General features: G+C 42.1%; 1 protein-coding gene across 2 annotated transcripts in view; it reads right to left on the bottom strand.

Annotated features, from left to right (window-relative positions):
* Positions 1-20,296, bottom strand: part of IMPG1 (interphotoreceptor matrix proteoglycan 1) — a 145,021-nt gene that overhangs the window by 7,569 nt on the left and 117,156 nt on the right. For both annotated transcript variants that reach the window (XM_037844082.1, XM_037844083.1), the window contains one exon: positions 316-511. In XM_037844082.1, coding sequence (XP_037700010.1) covers positions 316-511 — 196 coding nt within the window. The remainder of the gene's footprint in view (positions 1-315; positions 512-20,296) is intronic.

Genomic DNA, 20,296 nt, shown 5'->3' with positions numbered 1-20,296 from the left:
GAGTTATTTTCCTTCACTACAGATCTTAAGAAAATCCTGCAGAAAGGCTTAGAACATTGGTTTTCAAAATGTGGTCCCTGCACCAGCAGCACCAGCCTTACCTGGGCTGTACCCAAACCTACTGAATCAGAAACAGAGCAGAGCAGGGTCCAGCAATGTGTTTTAACAAGTCTTCCTCCAGGTGATTCTTATACTCACTGGAGTCTGAGAACCATGGCTTTCAAGGACTGCTGGAGGAATTCATTCTACTGATGGGTTTCTTGGACATGCAAGTACTGAATTCTTGAGTCTGTAAAGTTAGTGCACTTAACTTACCTGTATGTGGTTGCCTTGCCCTGGATGACCTCACTTTCCTCTTTGGCGATAGAGAAGCCTGGGTCCAGGTGGTCCATGCCCCCCTGGCTCTCATCCCCAGCTCTGCAGCAACATTCCGCTTCCTTGGTCTCCTCGTTCTTTACACACTGGGAAAATTTGCTGCAGGCCAGGAATTTGCAGGGATCTGCTTGATCGGCTGGAAGAAACAGGACAGATTTTAACAAATGCATGGATGCTAAGAAACGGAACTGGCATATTTGCCATCACCATTGCAACCTACTTGGAAAGGGCTGTAAAGGAGTGATAATAGCCTGGAGTGAAAAAGGGAACCACAATTTCTGTATCACTGAAAAAGGACACAGGTGATAACATATTTAGCTCTAAATATTATGCACAAACTTTGGTGTGTACCAGAATCACCTGGATGCTTTGTTACATCAAGAACCAGGGCTCTTGGCCTTGGTGACTTGAGCAGTGTCAGTAGCTGCTAGTTTGCAGGGGGGAGGCCCAGGCCCATCACACGACTCAGAGGTCCTGGCCCAACCCAAGCAGATGCTGGCTGTAGCCAGAGCATTCACGTCACTCCATTTCAGGCCTTGTCCCTGAAGTGCTCTCAGGGACTAGGACCCCAAACCCCTGCCTCACCAGGAGCAGTTATAACAATTATTTATATAAAAAGGGAGCTCATATTTATTGAGGGCCCATTATGTATTTGGCCCTGTGCCGGGAACTTTAAACATGTGTATTATTAATATGCACAACCACCATCCGAAGTTGATCTTGCTGACCTTGTTTTCACAGGGGAGAAACTGGAAGCCCATTTTAGCTATTTAAGCATGAATTGAGATCAACATCTGTATCTATCCACTTACAATGTTCAGTTTTCCATAGCCAGGGGTTTTCAACTATGGGGTTTGAAGGAAGCACCCCAGGGCTCCAAGGGACTAACGGAGTGGCAGCGAGCAATGGCACTAGCATCTCCACTCTGAGGTTTGACATAAATTTCCATAAATGTTTCCCTTTGAACAAAAGTTTTCCTGACTATACAAAAGCTCGAAAATCACTGTCTGCCACTACTTCTTCATGAAGTGGTCTGTTTAGTTGTAAAAAGTACAGTCTAACACTACAGTAGCACCAAATTTTTTTCTGTCATTCAAATATGACAGCAATTCATGGTTTGAAATAAGTGAACTGCCACGTAGGGCTTGGAAATATTTGTACCGTTATGAGATCTTTCACGTAAGTACATTTTGTGTATCCACTTCTCCCCTGCATTGGCTTATATAATGTCCTTTGTAAGCATTTCAAAGGTCCTGAAAAGCATTCCCAACTGGCTGAAGGATGTCTCTCAGCTGTCCACCTGTATCAAAAAGCATTCAAATGAATGTCCCCTGCCTGCAGGGAACACTTCGAAGCATTTTACAGTTAATGTTTGCAAGGATTATGGCTCTTGCCATCAAGGAGTTTATAAATTCACAGACATCCGAGGTCCCTGGTGGTCCAAGACTGTCTCTATTTCAGACCTTGTGTTTCCAGTCCCCATACTGCACTCATGCTTGTCAGGCCTGGAAATAGGCTCCCTGTCTGCCAGGCCTGCCAGGATGAGGGCCTTGGCTTCCATGAGGTCTAGGGCCCACAAGCCACCAATTCCAGTTCACGGCTGCATCCCCTGCCACTGGCCTTTCTCCTGGGGGCTGTGTATTGATTGCCTTTCTGCCCCGGTCTTTACTTTATGGCTGTATTATTCGTGTCTCTTACTCTGTCTCCATCTCTCACGTGTTGGACAGAAAATGAAGCAACTCCTTTGACTGGGCTCCCTCCTGGGAGAGGATTTCAGCTCGTTTGTTGGGTCTTGTTCGTGGACGGCTTGTTTCAATGCGATGTAAACCAACGTTCGCTAGATGGCGCTCAATAGCAAAAGAAGTTGGAATGGATTTTAGGGGACGAAATTTTAAATGCCTGAACTGATTTCTGTCTCCTTAAAAACCACTGTGCGGTGCGCAGGGGTGGAGGGAAGGCAGGTCTGGAAGGAATTCGCAAAGTGGCAGAAGCAGCTCAGGGGCCGCTGATACAGCCATTATTACTCCGTGATTACAGCGGCAGATCCGGCCTGCCTGGCTGGGACAATGTGGTGGAAACGTGATCATCTTTTCCAATTTCCAAAAGGCTCTGGAGCCCAGAGGGAGGCGGACACCCCCGGCCTGGCGCTGCCATGCACTGGCACCCGGCGTGACCAAGCTTCCCGCCTCAACAGGGTCTGGGCCGGAGTACACCGGGCCGTGCACCCCCCGACCCCACACTCTGTAACCAAGACTTTGTGATCTTGCTTGGTTTTTCTCCTTTTTGAGGGGAGGTGGGGTGAGGGGTGGGGTGGGGGTAGGGGTCGTTGCTTTGCCTGGGGCATCAGAGAATGACAAACTCACGCGCCCCAATAGTAATTTACAGGGCAGAGGAGGAACAGTTTTAGGGAACCCAAACTTTTAGTGGCCTCATGAAAATATTACAATACCTTTTAAAATCAGAAGAAACATTAACATAATCTAACTTGGATTAGATTTATCTTTACACCAACACAGTTTTAAGATACGATTTTTAATGTTCTTTTACTGAGGAAAGGGCCCACACAAGTCATAAATTGGCCCTGGTAGTCTGTTCCTGTCTTAATGAGTATCACTTCTACACAGTACTTGGTGCTCAGGGTTAGTAATTTCAATAAATAAGTCCTTGACTGAGGGTTCTTCAGGGATCTAATCCAGGAATTTTACCCTCCGCAGCAGGCCCAGGCAGCAGCAGCCCTATTTCCCCAAATCCTGAGAACCTCCTGGGTTTGGCTGTAGCTTCGGAGGGAGTGAATCTGGTCATCACTGCTGGCCATGCTGAAGCTTATGGGCAGTGCTGGATGGGAAGGTCTGTTTCTGCCAGAAATTGTCTGTAGTCTTGAGAAAGAGGGTTAACATCTTTTGGGTCTCAGTTTTCTCTTATAAAATGGGGCATTTAAACCAGGTGATCACTAAATTCCCTCCAGCTTAAATGCAAATCTCTGTTCTAGTTGTTCTGCTAGGATAAAAGCAGCCAAAGTGGTTGGCTGGACGTGTGTGGGAACCCCGGGCCTAGGACATTCCCCAAGGGCCTAGAACACTGCACACAGCAGCTTGTGTGACATAGGTCAGTTAAGGTTTGACCTATTCTCCTTGTAAAATCAGGTGCTAAATGTAATCTATACCCAAAACTACCTCCTCCCTGAGACTCCCTGAGATACTGTTATCTACAATATAATCTATAATCCTCCCCTCCTCCCTGCTGATTACAGTCAATCCCTCCCTACGTTGCAAGACCCCTGCTCCTGTCTAATGCTCTCATACCCATTGGAATATCGAGACCTTATAACCAGCTAGTTCAGCTCCCCCAAAGTATGGAGTACCTTCACGTTGAGCTCTGAACCCGCCACCATTCAGAGCAACTCCTGAATTCAGGGCAACGTGACTCAACTTCCCACCCTGTCGGTAAGCCGCATAATAAAGACTCATGTCTCAGAACGTGTCTGGTGCTTTCTTTAGCCCTTTGGCTACAAAAGCCCTCTTGGGCCATGACAATATGCTAGCATGTAATAACTCCATAATTTCCTTATGACTTAATCCTGAGGGATAGGATTAGAATGAGTGATTATTCAATGACAAATAACACAGCACAGCACCAAGCACGAGGTGGGTGCTTAATACACATCTGTGGAATTGGATAAGTTACAAATGGGAGTGCTCTCTAGTTTGAAGGGGCAAGGAATGTGAGGAAATTTGGGTCTCATTTCAATTCTTCACTATTCTTAAGAGCAACAACCATAAAATGTTTATAGGGCTCTCTATTAATAGTGGAATGAATGGATTTGGGAATGCCTATGCACACCTTGTCCTCGATGTGAAGTTGAAGAATCCTCTCAGCCTCCAGCCATTATCTGCATCTGCCAAACTGAGGACTGAGTCATGCAGCAGTGGGGCCTTAGTACCCAGGTCGGCTGGTGGAGGGACAACTCTGCCTGCAGGGCTTCCGGAATGTGGTCCTGCCCCTGGAGGGGTCTGCATTAAAGAGCTGGATCAAGGGCTCCAGGAGCACATTCAGGATGTGGGTGGGGGGAGGTTTTGCAGGAAGGGGTTGGAATTCTGAAGAAGGGTGAAAGGTATCTGGCAGTGGAGTCAGTGTTGGGGTTCCCTAGTGGAAGCAGGCATTAAACAGAAAATCCCTTGAGATGGGCATCCCAGGAGGCAAAGGGCAGCAGCAGTGTAACCTCTGGAGATGGTGTCCGGGATATGAAAAAGGTGAGGGGGCAAAAGGAGAGGGGAGAGGCAGGGGAGAGTCTTCTGGAAGGAGAATTCTTGTGGCTGCTCAAGCTGGAAGGGCGGCTCCTAGCAGAAACAACAGTGCATATGAAGGGAACACTTGAAAGTTTGGGACTTTTGATTCTGAGAGTGAACATTCCTTTGTTTTGTTTTGCATTCTCAGAATATGGCAAAATGGTATAAGAAATTTCACTTGGTGAAGTGTAAAGCCTAATAGAATTCATTTAGGATTAAACTAAAGTTTACTGCCCCTTTTTCTGAATAGATTAAACAATTAATATATTCCCCATAGGAGGGTTTCTAAGTCTCCTCTTTGTGAAGAGGCAGTAGGATAGAGGGAAGGGGCTACAAAGACCTGGGTTTGAATCTCAGCTACAGCACTTAGGAATTGTGTGACCAGTAAAAGACAAATTACTTATACCTCTCTGAAAGATAGTTCTCCAGATCTAAAATGGGGGGAGGGAGGAATTATAGCTGCTTTGCATAGTTATCATTAAGATTTAAAATAATAAAAATAGCTATTATTACTGTTTTTGTTGGTATTATTTGTGATGAGTGACATCTACCACCAGATGGAACTAGATAGGAGCTTTGGCAAATTATGCATTTTCCAGAGGTGAATTTGTTGATCCACATGTTGGCTGGAAGTATCCTGGATGCCAGTCTGTAATTAATTTCAGTGTTTACCATTTACCAGACTTGAAGTCTGCCCATTTTTTGAGGCTTCTTTGGAATTCAAGGAGAGAACATTGGAATAAGTTATATATGGTTTTACATTTTTGCAATCTTCAACCTGCACAGCTAACTGGCATAAAAACCCTATATGCTTCTGAAAAATTTTCATAGTGGTCTAAATGAAAGACGACTCTAGTTGCTGGGGATGCTGGCAGAATACTGAGTGAGTCGTGATTTATTCATTTTTTCAGTTGATAAATTACAGAAAGTTCTGACATTGGTTTATACTTTTAATATCACAGTTTCATTTATTCAGGGAGTTTTCAAGAGGTGAATTGCAAACCAGATGCAGTAATAACAGTCTGCAGCTTTTGCTACACATCTGTACCTCTGCAGATGTTATTTGGCCTAACAGAGTGTTGACCCTCATGAATGACACTTCCAGGAATTTAGACACTGAATGAATGTGGAAAGAGACTCACCTAGAAATCTCATGAGAATTTTCAAATTCTCTCCTCCTTATGGTTCAAAAGTAGTTGTGGAATAGTCTCTCCCTTCCCAGAATTACAACCACAAACTGCTTTTCCATCCTGACAATAGGCTTTAATCCAGGCAAAAAAGAACAGAGAGACAGAATTGGAATTTGTTTCAAATTTTGCAAATGGAACTAAATAATTGGTCTGTCTGGGCATTGCCTGTATATATAGGAAAACTTGAGAAATGTTAATCCCCTTCCCACACTCATTTGGTCCAGATGTGAAAGTGTTTCTATTATATAAAAGAATATTTAGAGAATGTGATCAGAGATGCAATTTCTCTTGATTCCCTTGATTCAAGAAGCCACAAATTTTAACTTCTTACAGCCCCACTGTTCAAGGTCATGCTGTTTTGTTCCCCTACTGCCACCCCCCACCTCCTCATCTCTTCTCTGCCCTGTTGGGTGTCCTGAGAGCTGATTTCTTTGGCCTGCATCACCCAGGCTCCCTTGCTCTCCAGTTTCAGTTAGGTTTGCCCATTGGGAAGCATGGAGACACGGGTGAAACTGGGCTATTTATTCCTCCCACCCCCACTCCCTCAGCCTCATTATGGTTATGGGGCTTATTTGTTGCTTTACCTCCAGGGATGCTTGGGTGGTTCCTCTTTCACAGCTTCTCTTTCACGGGTATACGGATGTGAAACCTCTGCTTCCTTCCCTCACACCTTCAGGCTCTAATTCATGGTATCTAATCATTCAGGCTCTTAATTCCTGAATATAAACCATGCCTGATTAGTTCTATTAACTCCACTCTCCTTTCTATCAATATTCCTTCATTTACATCTACTTAAAATTATTTTCAGTTACATTCTTTTTCTGCCAGGACCCTAACTGATAATCCCGTCTTCACCAAGAAGTGTATGCTTTATTACAATTAGAGTGGATACGTACGTAGAAGAGGAAAATTTCAGAGAAGAATTTGCTTTTTACACAGTGTTGTAAATACTTTAAACACCTTGTGGAACTTGAACTTGTTTCCCTTCATTTTGGGAACAATTATTTACTATCGCGTCTTGTTAGAGCTACAGAGCTTATTCAGAGTTGAAGTGCCAAGGACCCGTGGAATGTTCTCTTCCCTCTTCTGTTCTCTCAGTTTCCTCCCCTTTGTTAATTATAGTCCTTAGCTGTCAGGTTTGTCCCATTATTTAGGATTGTCAGAGGGTCAGTTATCCCAAAATATGTCCCACAGACGGGCCATTCTATCACTGTAGTTACTAGTAGACACCTTCTCAATTTATATGCATTTTAAATGAGATAAGTCATTTTGGTTTCTAAAGCTATAGTCAACAAACATCTAGTACATACTAAGCCCTGTTTTAGACACCATTCCACCAGTAAAGATCCTTCCCCACAGACCATGAAGATATTCAGAAATTCCTTATTCTAAAAGAAAAGACAAGCAAAGAAAAAAGAAAAGAAAAGAAAAGAAATCCCCTTTCCATGCTTCTGCCCTAAGGTAGCACTTCTTTCTCTCACCACAAAACTGCCCCAATGAGTAATTTATACAGATGCCTCCTCTTCAATTTTAAAAATTTTGACATCTTTCCTTGTTTCAAAAAAAGATACTAGGAGAGCTACAAAATGCACATATTTACGTATAAATGACATACAACTAAAACGAGAGAAGGAAAGCTGGATATAGAAGAATCCAGGCAGGGCGGAACACAGACAGGCCATAAGATTTGGGGCAGTTACCAAAGGTGACTTGCTGATTTGGATGTGAGGGTCATAACAGTCAAAGGAAAAAAGTAAATATGACTGATTTCAAGATTCAAGTGGTCTTTAAGAGTAAATAAAAATTCCTGTGCCCAAAGAGGAGCAAAGATTTTCCTGGCACTAAGTACTGAGGGAAAATTATTTTTGGATGGTTCATCAGACAGAGGATACACAGAGGGGTAAGAGGAAATATGTTTAACATTCTCTTGACTCCTGAGGATTATGGGATCGTGGGAATCAGGAATGAAGAGAAAAATCATGGCTGTGGCATTTGGAAGATAAGCTGCATTGTGTTGCAGTTTCTTGAGAGGATGGGGGTGAAATTAGGATTACTGGACAAACAATGAGCTCAAATGCACTAGAAGTGTGCATGGGTGCATATGTGCTGTCCTGCAGAGAGACTATCTCAGCAGTGATTTCCTGGACTTTAAGGGAAAGTTGGTCAAAACTGTGCAGCAAGAGGCTTAGGACAGTGAAACCTGTCCATGTCAAAGGATGACTGACAGGAGGGAGAAAGAAGCTATTTAATTGAAAAAAAAAAATCAACTTTGACATTGGATTATCTCTTGCTTCAAAGGAGGTGGCTCTGGCTGTTGTATAGGAGAAGGATTCTGAAGATTCTGGGAGCTGATGAATCTGTAGGTTTTTCTGATGAAGCTGACAGTGTAGGATTTGCAAACAAACCTTCCCACCTTGGCTTAAGTTGTCCAATTTGCTATGATCCCCAGGGTCCCAGGTGTGAGCTATGTCAGAAATGATAAACAAAATAACAGGGACAATTGTGTCCCCTACTACTAGTAATTAGCCACTACTGCCTAATGCAGTCAAAGCAAGGCTACAAGCATCTGAGACAAGATAGTCCAAAGATGCAGGTCTCTGATAGTTTTTGTGACTACAGAAATAAAACTCACACTTTCCAGAGGAATGAGTGGACCATATATTCATCAGGCATTTCTCCACAAATATTATTTTTCTCAACTAAGCCTTGAACAGAAGGTGACATGGCATGTTGACTTTCTCATTCCAACCTCATTGAATCTGGACTCTGCCCTTGCCACTCTACCAGCCTGCTTTTGCAAAAGGTTCTAATGACCTCTGAAATATCAAATTAAATGACCTCTCTGCATTTTTCACTCACAGCTTCTGAAATTGCTGACCCTTCTCTCCTTCACAGGTTTCTGGAGCATCATCTTCTTCTGGTTTCCGGCCTCCCTCACTGCCTGCTCTTTCTTGGCCTCCTTCACGGACACTCCTGTCTCCCTAAAGGTTCCATTTCTAGATTCCATCCCTCACATTGACCCAGGTCATTTTTACCTGTTCTGTAGTTTCAATGGAAGTTTCCTGAATGTACTTTCAGCACGGGCCTCCCCCCTGACCTCTAGACACTTACTTCAGAGATGACAGGTGGAGTCACATAATGCCCATTTCCTTAAAACTATTATACACAAAACATTTTCTGGAGTATTTTTATATCCTTAAAGATATCTCGTTAACATTTGCCCTTTTTTGCATAAAATAATTTTTAAACGAAGTAACTTATGCACCTTCATGCCTATTTTTATATTTTTAAAGTGTTTTCTAAAATTGCAGTACTTTATAAATGATGAACTATGCATATATTTTATAAACTTAAAAACACAACATTATAGTTTAGTACTTGGTATTTAGTTTGAAGATTTTTTTCAAGTTCAATTTTATTGAGATACATTCACATACCATACAATCATCCAAAGTCTGCAATAAATTGTTCACAGTACCATCATATATTTGTGCATTCATAACCCCAATCTATTTTTTGAACATTTTCCTTGTACCAGGAAAAGTGAAAATAAGAATAAAAAATAAAAGTAAAGAAGAACACCCAAATAACCCCCTCACCCTATTTTTCATTTAGTTTTTTTGTCCCCATTTTTCTACTCATTTGTCCATTCAATGGATAAAGGGAGTGTGATCCATAAGGCTTTCACAATCACACCATCACCTCTTGTATTAGCTTGAAGATTTTTAAAGTTTTTTTCAAAATTTTGCTAAAATTTAACTTTGAAAGACCATAACATCACACCCACACACATTCACACAAAACAAAACAAAAAAACAGGACATCAAATGAATGCAAATAGATTCAACAGGGGCTTTTAGACAACCTGCCTTGAAGTGGACTGGCACAGCCTGGCTTTTCTTTCCTTCCAGTCTGAGCTTCCTTTACTTCTTTGTATCTGAAGCTGCTGTCATGGTGGAATGACCGAGAGTCCTTGAAATGTCACCATTTCCTTCTGCCCCTTCTGGAAGAGCCCCTCTCTGCCCTTCTCTTACTGGGCTCAGCTCAATGCCACCATGCCTGGAAAGCCTGCCTGACATCCCCTCCCCTCTGTAGAATTAATTGCTCTCTTCTCTGTGCTTCATAATGTTCCTGTTCATATCTTAATTATAGTATTTAACAGATTCCATTGAAGTTTTTTGTATATGCTTCTGTTTCTATTGCTAGGAATTCAGCTTCTCAAAGGGAGGGATGAGGTTGATTCATCTTTGGGGCCCAGTGCCTGTAATAGAGTCTAACCCATCGCAGAGGGTCATAAATGTTTATTGAATATATGAGTGGACAGAGACCCAACTCATGATTGCATTATCATTTACTTGTCTAACTTCTCTGTATCAGCAAAGATCAGAGACAGAAGGTATGGAGGGCTGGGTAATCTTTGAAGCTTTAAGAAAAATTATCCAACATTTGGAAATAGGGCAAAAAGAAGACTACACAACTTTTACTGTTATGCTAGAGCACTTACAATCCCACCTATGAAGGGTCACCCTTTCCTCTGAAATAGAGGTCGGCAAACTATTGCCCATGGGCCTATGCAACAGCCATCTGCTTTTTTACAGCCCTCAAACTAACATTTTTTTAAATGGTTAAATTTTAAAGGGTTGTATAAATTCCTATACAATGTCATTGTAACTGAGAAGTTAAGAGTTAACAAATGATTATGATTACTGAATCATTATATGGATGCCTTTTTACTTTCTAGTATGTGGAATAACCAAAACTAAATACCTGAATCTACTGAAACTCACTAAACTGTAGCCTAGATGCCTTGATCTTTGATAATGATTGTATCTTTACCTTATGATTGTAAAAGTCTCTTCATAACTTATGACTGGTCCTGCTTGTACCCCCTTATCCTGTTTTACAGCTTTGAAGTCTTGTGATCACTAGACAATCCCTTAATGTTTATTAATGAAGGGCCTTGAGTAAGCCCAGAGTGAACCCACCCAAATTCCTAAGCTATCTTACTAGATGAAGTTAGATCTAACCAAAATTGGCCCTCCTGACGTATGTGGTATCTTAAACCTGTGACCTATACCTCATTATAATATTAAAAATCACACCCATTATCAAGTCAAGGCTGCCATTTTCTTACATACATTCTCAGATTAGGCATGTAATCAATGTGCACACGTTCAATAATTAGATCATCTCTAACTTTGTCATGTCGAGCCATTACACTCATTATCCTAAAACCTGCCCATCTTTTGATGCTATAAAACTCTCAGAGTCACTGTGGTTTGTGAAGACAGATTTTAGGCTCATAGGCTGTCTATTCTCCTTGCTTCATGCTTGGCAATAAACTCTTTCTCCCTTTGAAACCCCGATGTCTCAGGAAATGGTCATTTGTGAGCACTCGGCTGAGAACCTCCACGCTGATCGGTATCATGCTCAATATTGCCTGTTGGCCCACAAAGCCTAAAATATTTCCTCTTTGGCCCTTTAAGAAAAAATTTTCTAACCTCCGCACCAGGAGGGAATAATGTTGTTTGACTTAGTATTTACTACTGATTTGGGCCCAGACATTTCTACAATCTATAAAGTTAGAAGTTAATGTATAGAAAATTGATAAGATACAGTTATTGCCTTTTGTTTTGCTTTGTTTTATATTTAACTTAATCTCATCCCATCATTCTTTCTTGTTCTCTGGCTATATGATATACCTATTTCCATAGCCTCTTTTAAACCACCTTTCTCATCCCAAAGATTCCATTACTAATGAGTTAAATAAAACTTTGACATACATTCACTATCTATTTGTATGAGAATTATGGTTTTCACATTTGAGGATTAATATTCCATAAGAGTAGGGAAGGCAAAGGAGTGTAGGGCTGGCAATTCTAGAGGTGGCAGGGTTGTGTGGCACCGTAATCTCCCCACCTCTACTAAGAAGGCAGTGAGAGAAGGGCAAAGGGTGGGAAACCCAGTAATTCAGTTTTGCTGTATTAGGCAATCCTGGTTGGAAAAGGTTAAAATTACGGAATGCCTTATCTATTTTCCAAGGATAGATTCTAGAGATTTTGCCCTTTGGATAAAGCCATTTATTCCTGACATAAAGAATTCCAGCAGTTGCCCTCTTGCTTGCTAATGATTTACCCTTTTAATTCTCTTTCAAGGAGAATTTCCTCAATAGATAGGACCAGTGAGTTCAAGCAAATACTGGACAGATCAAAACTGGAATCAGGGAAACTTCCTGAATTTGCTGAAGTGACCTTCAGGTTTTATCTTGAGACTTTGACTCTCAGTACCCCTCAGGCCGCTCTTCTGGGCAGGATGGGCGCTGCCAGCATCAGTCCCAGCCTTCAGCACCAGAACAGGCCACACTAGCAATAGGGCCAGGAGCCCTGTAAAGGGGAATTCGCATCCTTCCTTTCCAGTAACTTGAAGTAATTATTGTCATGCAAGCTTTGTGGACAGAGAGGCAACACGATCAGCTGGTTGCATTGGTTGATTGTACTAGAAGGACATTTTAATCAGCTTGCCTGTCAGTCACCATGGCAGCTTATGCTCAAATATACCACCAAAAGGAGAAAATCTGGATCAGCCAGGCACATTGAAAAACTAGGAGTGAAATAGCTGTCATATTGCCCAGATAGAAAGAAAGAAAGAAAATGGGAGAAAATGATTGAAAGTCATCATCTGCATATTTTCTCTTAATTTGTTTTAAAATCTAGACTTCCATTTCTTCTATAATCAAAATACTAATTTGTATGTATTTCCCCTAACTAAAATTTTACATGAGTACTGATAAAAGAAACACTTCACTCTAACCGTACAGACATTTTTAGAACAGCATTTAAATTCCATGTTCAAAAAGTTTTATAAGTTATGCAGATTCATGGGATTAACTCTGCTCAGAGCAATGGATGTGACTTTTGTGGGGTTTTGTGCCACCTCCTCCACCCTCTATTGGAACAAGGCTGAGGAGAGGGAGGAGGGGCTGTGAATAATGTGTGAAGGAAGGCGGGTAATTTTGAGTTTGTGTCTAAGTGTATACCTGAAAGCCAGCTGATCTTTTTTTTTTTTAATAAGAAATTTTATTTTGAGATAAATTCAAACTTACAGGAACAGTTGCAAAAACCGTACAAACACCATACATAGAACTCCAGCATACCCCGACCCCCTCCCCCGATACCCTGATCCACCACCTTTAACATCCTGTTACACCACCATGTCTTTCTTTCTTTCCCTCTGTCCCTCCCTCCCTCCCTCTCTCCCTCCCTATCATCCATCATCTATTGCTCTGTCTTCTGCACATACAAGAGCAAGCTGCACACATCCTTGAAAAAACAATATAATTCACATATACATTTCCCATGATCAGGAACATTCTTTTATGCAATCCCATTAAACGCAGCTAAGAAGTTCAAGAAATTCAACCTTGATACAAAGCTTACATTCTATATTTCCTTTTTTTTTTTTTCTTATGTCCCATCTGTGTCCCTTTGAGCCTCCTCTCCTCCATCCTCAGATCCCATCCAGGATCATCCTTGGCATTTAATTGTCATCTATTTAGACTTTTTTTTTTTTTTTCAATTGTGGAAACATATATACAGCCTAAATCTTCCCATTCCACCCCCTCCTTAGCATTCCATTAGTGGGATTAATCACATTTAGAATGTTGCAATGCTATCATCTTCCCACCATCCCTTTCTAGAAGTTTCCCTTCACCCCAAACAGAAACCCTACTCTCATTTCTTAACTCCCCATTGCCCCTTCCCCCACTTCTCAGAACCCCTACTCTACTTTTCATCGCTATGGTCATATTCTCTGATACTTTCTTTGTGTTTACCATGGGGCTTAAATTTAACATCTTAAATCTGTAACAATCTTGTTTTTCTTTGATACCAACTTAACTTCAATATGACACATAAACTATGTTCCTATACTCCATCATTCCCCCACTTTTATATAGTTCTTGTCAAAAATTGCATATTTTACATTGAGTCCAAAACCACTGATTTATCATTACAGTTTATGTATTTTAGATCCTGTAGGAAGTAAATAGTGGAGTTACAAATCAAAGATACAGTAGTATTGGTATTTATATTTACCATGTGATCTTTAGTGGCACCCTTTATTTCTTCATGTAGTTTCAGTCAATTGTTTAGTGTCCCTTCCTTTCAGCCTGCTCAACTCCCTTTAGCATTTCTTATAGGACTGATCTACTGGTGGTGAAGTCCCTCAGCTTTTTTCTCTGTTGGTAGGGTTCCCTTTAGTATCTGAAGTAGGGCAGGTCTTTATTAGCAAAATCTCTCAGCATTTGTTTGTCTGTGAAAAATTTAAGCTCTCCCTCAAATTTGAAGGAGAGTTTTGCTGGATAAAGTATTCTTGGTTGGAAATTTTTCTCTCTAAGAGTTTTAAATATGTAATGCCACTGCCTTCTCACCTCCATGGTGGCCGCTGAGTAGTCACTACTTAGGCTTATGTTGTTCCCTTTGTATATGGTGAATTGCTTTTCTCTTGCTGCTTTCAGAACTTGCTTCTTTTCTTCAGTATTTGACAGTCTGATCAGAATATGTCTTGGAGTGAGTTTATTTGGATTTATTCTATTTGGAGTTCGCTGGGCATTTATGTTTTGTGTATTTATATCGTGTAGAAGGTTTGGGAAGTTTTCCCCAACAATTTCTTTGAATACTCTGTCTAGACCTTTACCCTTCTCTTCCCCTTCTGGGACAACAATGAGTCTTAAATTTGGATGTTTTATTTTATCTATCATATGCCTGAGATCCATTTCGATTTTTTTGATTTTTTTTCTCCATTCTTTCTTTTGTTCTTTCATTTTCTGTTCTGTGGTCCTCGAGGAGGCTGAGTTGTTCAACTTCCTCTAATCTTGTATTATGAGTATCCAGAGTCTTTTTAACTTGGCCAACAGTTTCTTTTATTTCCATAAGATCTTCTATTTTTTATTTACTCTTGCAATTTCTTCTTTATGCTCTTCTAGGGTCTTCTTTATGTCCCTTATATCCTGTGCCATGCTCTTGTTGCCTGTCTGTAATTCTTTGATTAATTGTGCCAAGTACTGTGTGTCTTTTGATCTTTTGATTTGGGTGTTTTGGTTTGGGTTCTCCATATCGTCTGGTTTTATCATATGCTTTAAGATTTTCTGTTGTTTTTGGCCTCTTGGCATTGCTCTACTTGATCCCTAATTTGACAGAACTGCAGGTTGGTGGCATACACTTTCTCTAACTAACCAGCAGATGGCATCCATGAGTCACCTATTCCCCTCAAGTCAGTTCTCCCCCACTTTGTCTTTGTGGTGTGTGGGGGTCTGATTCTTGTGGGGTCCAATTGGTGTACCAAGTTTGGGTGTGTTGCTGGTGCTGTCCACCCTGAATGTGGGGCATGTGTCTGGGTGGTTAGGGAGGCACGGCAGCTTTAATAATCAAACCTCTTAGGTGTTCCCAGAGATTTAAGGCTGTTGCAGGAGCCTAAGCCTTCATTTCAGTCTTTCCACCGATTGTCTCTGCTGCTGACCCACAAGTCCTTGGTATTCGCATAGGGTCCCTGGGATTTCCGAGCGGTTCCCCCTTCCCAGCTGTGCTCTTCCAGGACCTCTGCTGAGGGAGGGCTGTGCCACATCACTAGTGTGCACCGGCCCACCAGGGAAGCCCTGGGTCACTGGGCCGTGCAGGGGCGCTCCCAGCCCGCTTCAAAGATGGTTGAATGGGACGTGTTAACTTCCCCCTTTTAGCACAGCTCTGCCCTCCCAGCTCCAGGACAATCAGCTGTGGGTGTATTAAAGGCCACTGTCCACGGCCAATATTGTGGCTTGTGTGTAGCGCTGCGGGAAAGATTCCCCATCACACTGGGTTTCTTGGTGCGGCTCTGGGCTGTGGGTCTGGTCCTGGGCAGGAGCGTCCCCCACCCACTGGGGAGATGGCTGTAAGGAATGTGGTTTTCTTTCTCCTTTTGGCTCCCCTCTGCTCCTCTGGTCTTGAGACAATCAGCAGTGGGTATGGGAAGGGGTATCCTCCACGCCAGACACCGAGGCATTAGCCCAGCCCGCTCCCACCGTGCTTCACTGCAGGGCTCTCCCTGTCGTACCTGCAGCCACTCCCGGGCTTTTTTTTTAAAGAACTAATCCGTCTCCAAACACCAGCCCACCATTTCCCCACACCGCAGTGTGGCCGCAGGACTTTCAGCCGGCCCACTCACTCGTTTCAGAATGCAGGCTCCTGGTTTCACCAAATGCACGTTCTCTGTGGATTTAGCAGACCTTGTCCAGCTGGTGCATTGCTGGAAGTGGTGTTCTGGGTCACTTTCTGGTTTTTATCTAGTATTTTTCACAGAGGTGTTTTTTTGCCCTGTCTCATCTAGCTGCCATCTTAGGTTCCCCCGCCAGCTGATCTTATATTGTCCCCTTCATTATCAGGATTGAAGGAGTATTTCACACTTTATATATGAGAGCTTGGGTTACCCCAGAACTAACTCCACCCCAAGTCCAAAGTTATCTTGAAAACTGAAGCTGGATCTAACCAAAATGGGTCTGCCTGACATGCGCAGTAGCTTAGATTTTAATGTACAAGTCACATATACCTCATTATAATACTAAAAGTCATGCCCATTATCAAATTAAGGCTGCCATTTTCTTAAATACATTCTGTGAACCAAGCATGTAATCAATCTGCACATGCTCAATAATTAGATCACCCCAATTACATTATCTTGGACCATTGTACTCATCCTAAAACCTGCCCATCTTTTGATACTATAAAACTATCAGAATTATTGCAGTTCAGGGAGACAGATTTTGGACTGACAGGTCATCTGTTCTCCTGTTTCGCACCTAGCAGTAAAACACTTTCTCTCTTTGAAACCCTGGTGACTCAGGAATTGGTCATTTGAGCACAACGGGCAAAAGAATCCACTACCTTGTTTTGTTATGCATTTAATTAATGCATAAATTAATGCATGTATGCATTCATGTCAGGCATTTAACTAGCCCCAAAATAGTGCTATTCACATACTTTAAATAAATTAATTCATGCAGTCAATTCAATAAGAGTTTACTGAGTACCACCACAACCAGAAAAACAAACTTGAAAAGCCCAGTATTTGTCCATAAGGCACTTAACTGTCTCAGGGGTTACCAGGCATGCCAAGGAGACATTATGGCAGGAACATCCCAGAGGAGCCAGGGAAGCTTCCCAGTGGAGGTGACCCTGGTGCTGGAGTGTGAAGGATTGTTTCTGGACTGTGCAGATGAGATGGAGTTATACAGTAAGTCACTGACCTCCCGGGTACCAACTCCAGTGCTTAGCTTAGAATAAGGCCCTAGAAACTGCTGAACACATGAGCAAATGGATGACATTACAAAGAGACACTATGTCCAAAAGCCTCGAGATGAGAGACTGTGACACAATTAGGAAGAGTAAAACCGTTTAGCATCGCTGGAGAGAGAAGTGTTGGAATATGGGAAATAATGTGATTCTAGGAAACGTTTGCCTGAGACGGTCCTGTTTTATGCCTGTTATGTTGGTGTCATTAATAATAAGACCACTTTCCCTCTCAAAAATGACCTCGTTTGAAAAATAAATTTTAAATAAGGGTGAGGGGCAGAGAGAAAGAGAGAGAGAGAGACAGAAACAAAGAGACAGAGAGAGACAGAGAGACCGATCCTGGAACTGGGCGGCCGGGGCCAGATCACTGGAGGCCTTGTATACAGCTTTGAAGGTTGATGGAAACCCTGATGGGTTTTGGGATTTCATGATAGCACTGGCTCTAGTTTTATTGCTCATAACTTTTTGGTTCTTTTCCACATCAGCCCTTGTCAACCAAGAACACTTAGGAAATGTGCTTCAAGTTACAAGTTAGTAGTAATTTCTTAGGTGCCAAAGGTAGTAAAGGATTTAGTTTTTTAAAATAAACTAGAGTGGATTCAAAGCCATTGCTATAATAACATCACTTCAATTACTTGCATTCCTTATGCTTCTTGTGTACTTTAACTCTCAGAATGGAACTGCATGTGGCCTGGACTCGTTCTTCACTGCCCTGGGGACCTGTTTTGTCCAGAGGAGTGTGGGGGGCAGGTGGCCCTCCCAAGGACTGCTCCTCTCCACTGACCACTCTCTGAAGCCAGGGATCAGCTGAATTATTTGTATTTCCCAGAGCCTAGTGAAAGCCTGATGAATTGTTTGTGATCAATAAATATTTGTTGAAAAAACCAACAATGGAACAATCAAACTCATTAGTTGCAAGGATCAATCTGGAGGCCTAAGGAGAATGGGGCACAGGGTGTCAGAGGAAATTCTGTTATCCTGGTCTAGGCCTGAGAGGATAAGTGTCTACGGCACCTTTGGGAGAGGTAGTGGGGTGGAGAGGAGTGGCAGACAGTGGAGAGCTAGGATGTATAATCAAGCAGAGATGGTTTCTGCCTGCATAGAGAAAGTGTGGGACCCTGAGGTATAGAAGGGTCAGGTTAGAAATAAAAAATAAAAAATACAAAAGTTTGCAATTTGTAAAGTAGAGACCAAAATAGCTGTTACTTCACAGTGTGATGATAATGATCAAGTTTTAAAAGCAAATATACAATTATTACTGAGAAGTGCTAACCCATGTTATTGATAATCAATTTTACTTCTAGAAGAAGAAAGAGTGCAAGAAACTCAGGTGCATCCCCAACTAAGACCTGCCCTTAGAGGCCTTCATAATCTCCCATCTCCTCAGCTGCCTTCTTCCTCAGCTCCCTTGGCCATCAATGAAAGGTCAGATGCATCCCTTTCCAACAGCCATGGCAGCCCCGACTACACACTCTCCTCAGTGGCCACCACCCTCCAAGGTAGCTCCTACAGCCACCAACACCTCCATGGCCATGTGTCCTGCCTCCTTGGCCCAGCTGCTCCTTGTCTCAGGAGCTATTGCGGGCTGCTCGGCCCCCAGCACCACTGACCACCCCAGGCCCCCTCGCTGCCCTGAAACCTGCCTGAAGGACTAGAATTCTATATGCTTTTCTCTACTCCTACACTCTCTCTTTAGGCTACCTGGCCTCAACAAAATGTGACTTAAAGGCACATTGGGTGCTCTCTTCAGTGTGAAGCCACACCTTTGTGACTCCCAAACCCCAAAGCACAGCAGAAAGTGCTTATTGAAAGTCTATTGAATGGAGAGCAAATAGCTTTGATCCTGGTATAGTTCAAAGATTCCCTCTTCGGCCACACTGCAAATTATACTGTGGTTGATGAATGCGTATTGTTTTGGATTAAGTATATAGAAGATGGTTAAGGTCCAACAATCATCACTTGCTGGTTATTTTGTGAATCTATTGTAACCAAGAAGTTAAGACTTAACAAATGATCATGATTACTGAATTATTATATAGATGCCTTTTTACTTTCTAGTATATTGTAGAATAAACAAAAGCAAATATCTGAATCTACTGAAACTCACTGAACTATAACCCAGATGCTTTGATCTTTGATAATGATCATATCTTTACCTTATGATTGTAAAAAACTCATGATAACTTGTGACTAGCCCTGCTTGTACCTCCTTATTCTGTTTTACAACTTTGAAGTCTTGTGATCACTAGACAGCCCCTTCATGTTTATTAATGAACACTAATAAACCAACCTACCACAATTCCTAAACTATCTTGCTAGACGAAGCTGGATCTAACCAAAATGGGTCCACCTGACATGCGTAGTAGCTTAAACTCTAAACTGTAAGAGATCTATACCTCATTATAATACTAAAGATCACACCCATCATTATTTTAAGGCCACTATTTTCTTACATACTTTCTGTGACTAGGCATGTAATCAATCTGCCCTTGCTCAATAATAGATCATCTCTAACTTTGTCATGTCAAGCTATTATATTCATTATCCTAAAACCTGCCCATCTTTTGATACTACAAAACTCTCAGAGTCACCGCAGTTTGGGAAGACAGATTTTAGGCCCATGGCCATCTGTTCTCCTTGCTTCGTGAGGCAATAAACTCTCCCTTTGAAACCCCAGAGTCTCAGGAATTGATTATTTGTGCACATCGGGCAGAGAACCCCTACACTTAATCAGCAATGCTACCCTTTGCCTTTGGTGGAATAACTAAACCAGGGTCGCGAGTGGGGCAAGGAAGCCCACCTAACTGGTAGCTCTCCTCGTGCCTACCTCCATTCCTTGCCTGCCCCTCCCTGCCTGCTCACATCTTCTTCCTTCCCCATTCACTGCTGATTGGAAGAAAAACTTTTGGGAGCACGTTGGCACATGGCTTCTCACTCTAAATAGAAGTCCTTTTGAATATCATTTTATCCATTTTGATTTATAGAGAGGAGTTAATAAAATTAATTGCTGTTTGTGTCAGTTTGAATGTATTATGTCCCCCAGAAAAAGCTATATTCTTTGATACAATCTTGTGGGGCAGATGTATCAATGCTAATTAGATTGGAATCCTTTGAGTGTTTCCAC

The sequence above is a fragment of the Choloepus didactylus genome, chromosome 7 (genome assembly GCF_015220235.1).
Source record: "Choloepus didactylus isolate mChoDid1 chromosome 7, mChoDid1.pri, whole genome shotgun sequence".
NCBI classification, from domain to species: Eukaryota; Metazoa; Chordata; class Mammalia; order Pilosa; family Megalonychidae; genus Choloepus; species Choloepus didactylus.
Note: the sequence above shows the minus strand (reverse complement) of the source record. Positions and strands in the feature narration are given on the sequence as shown.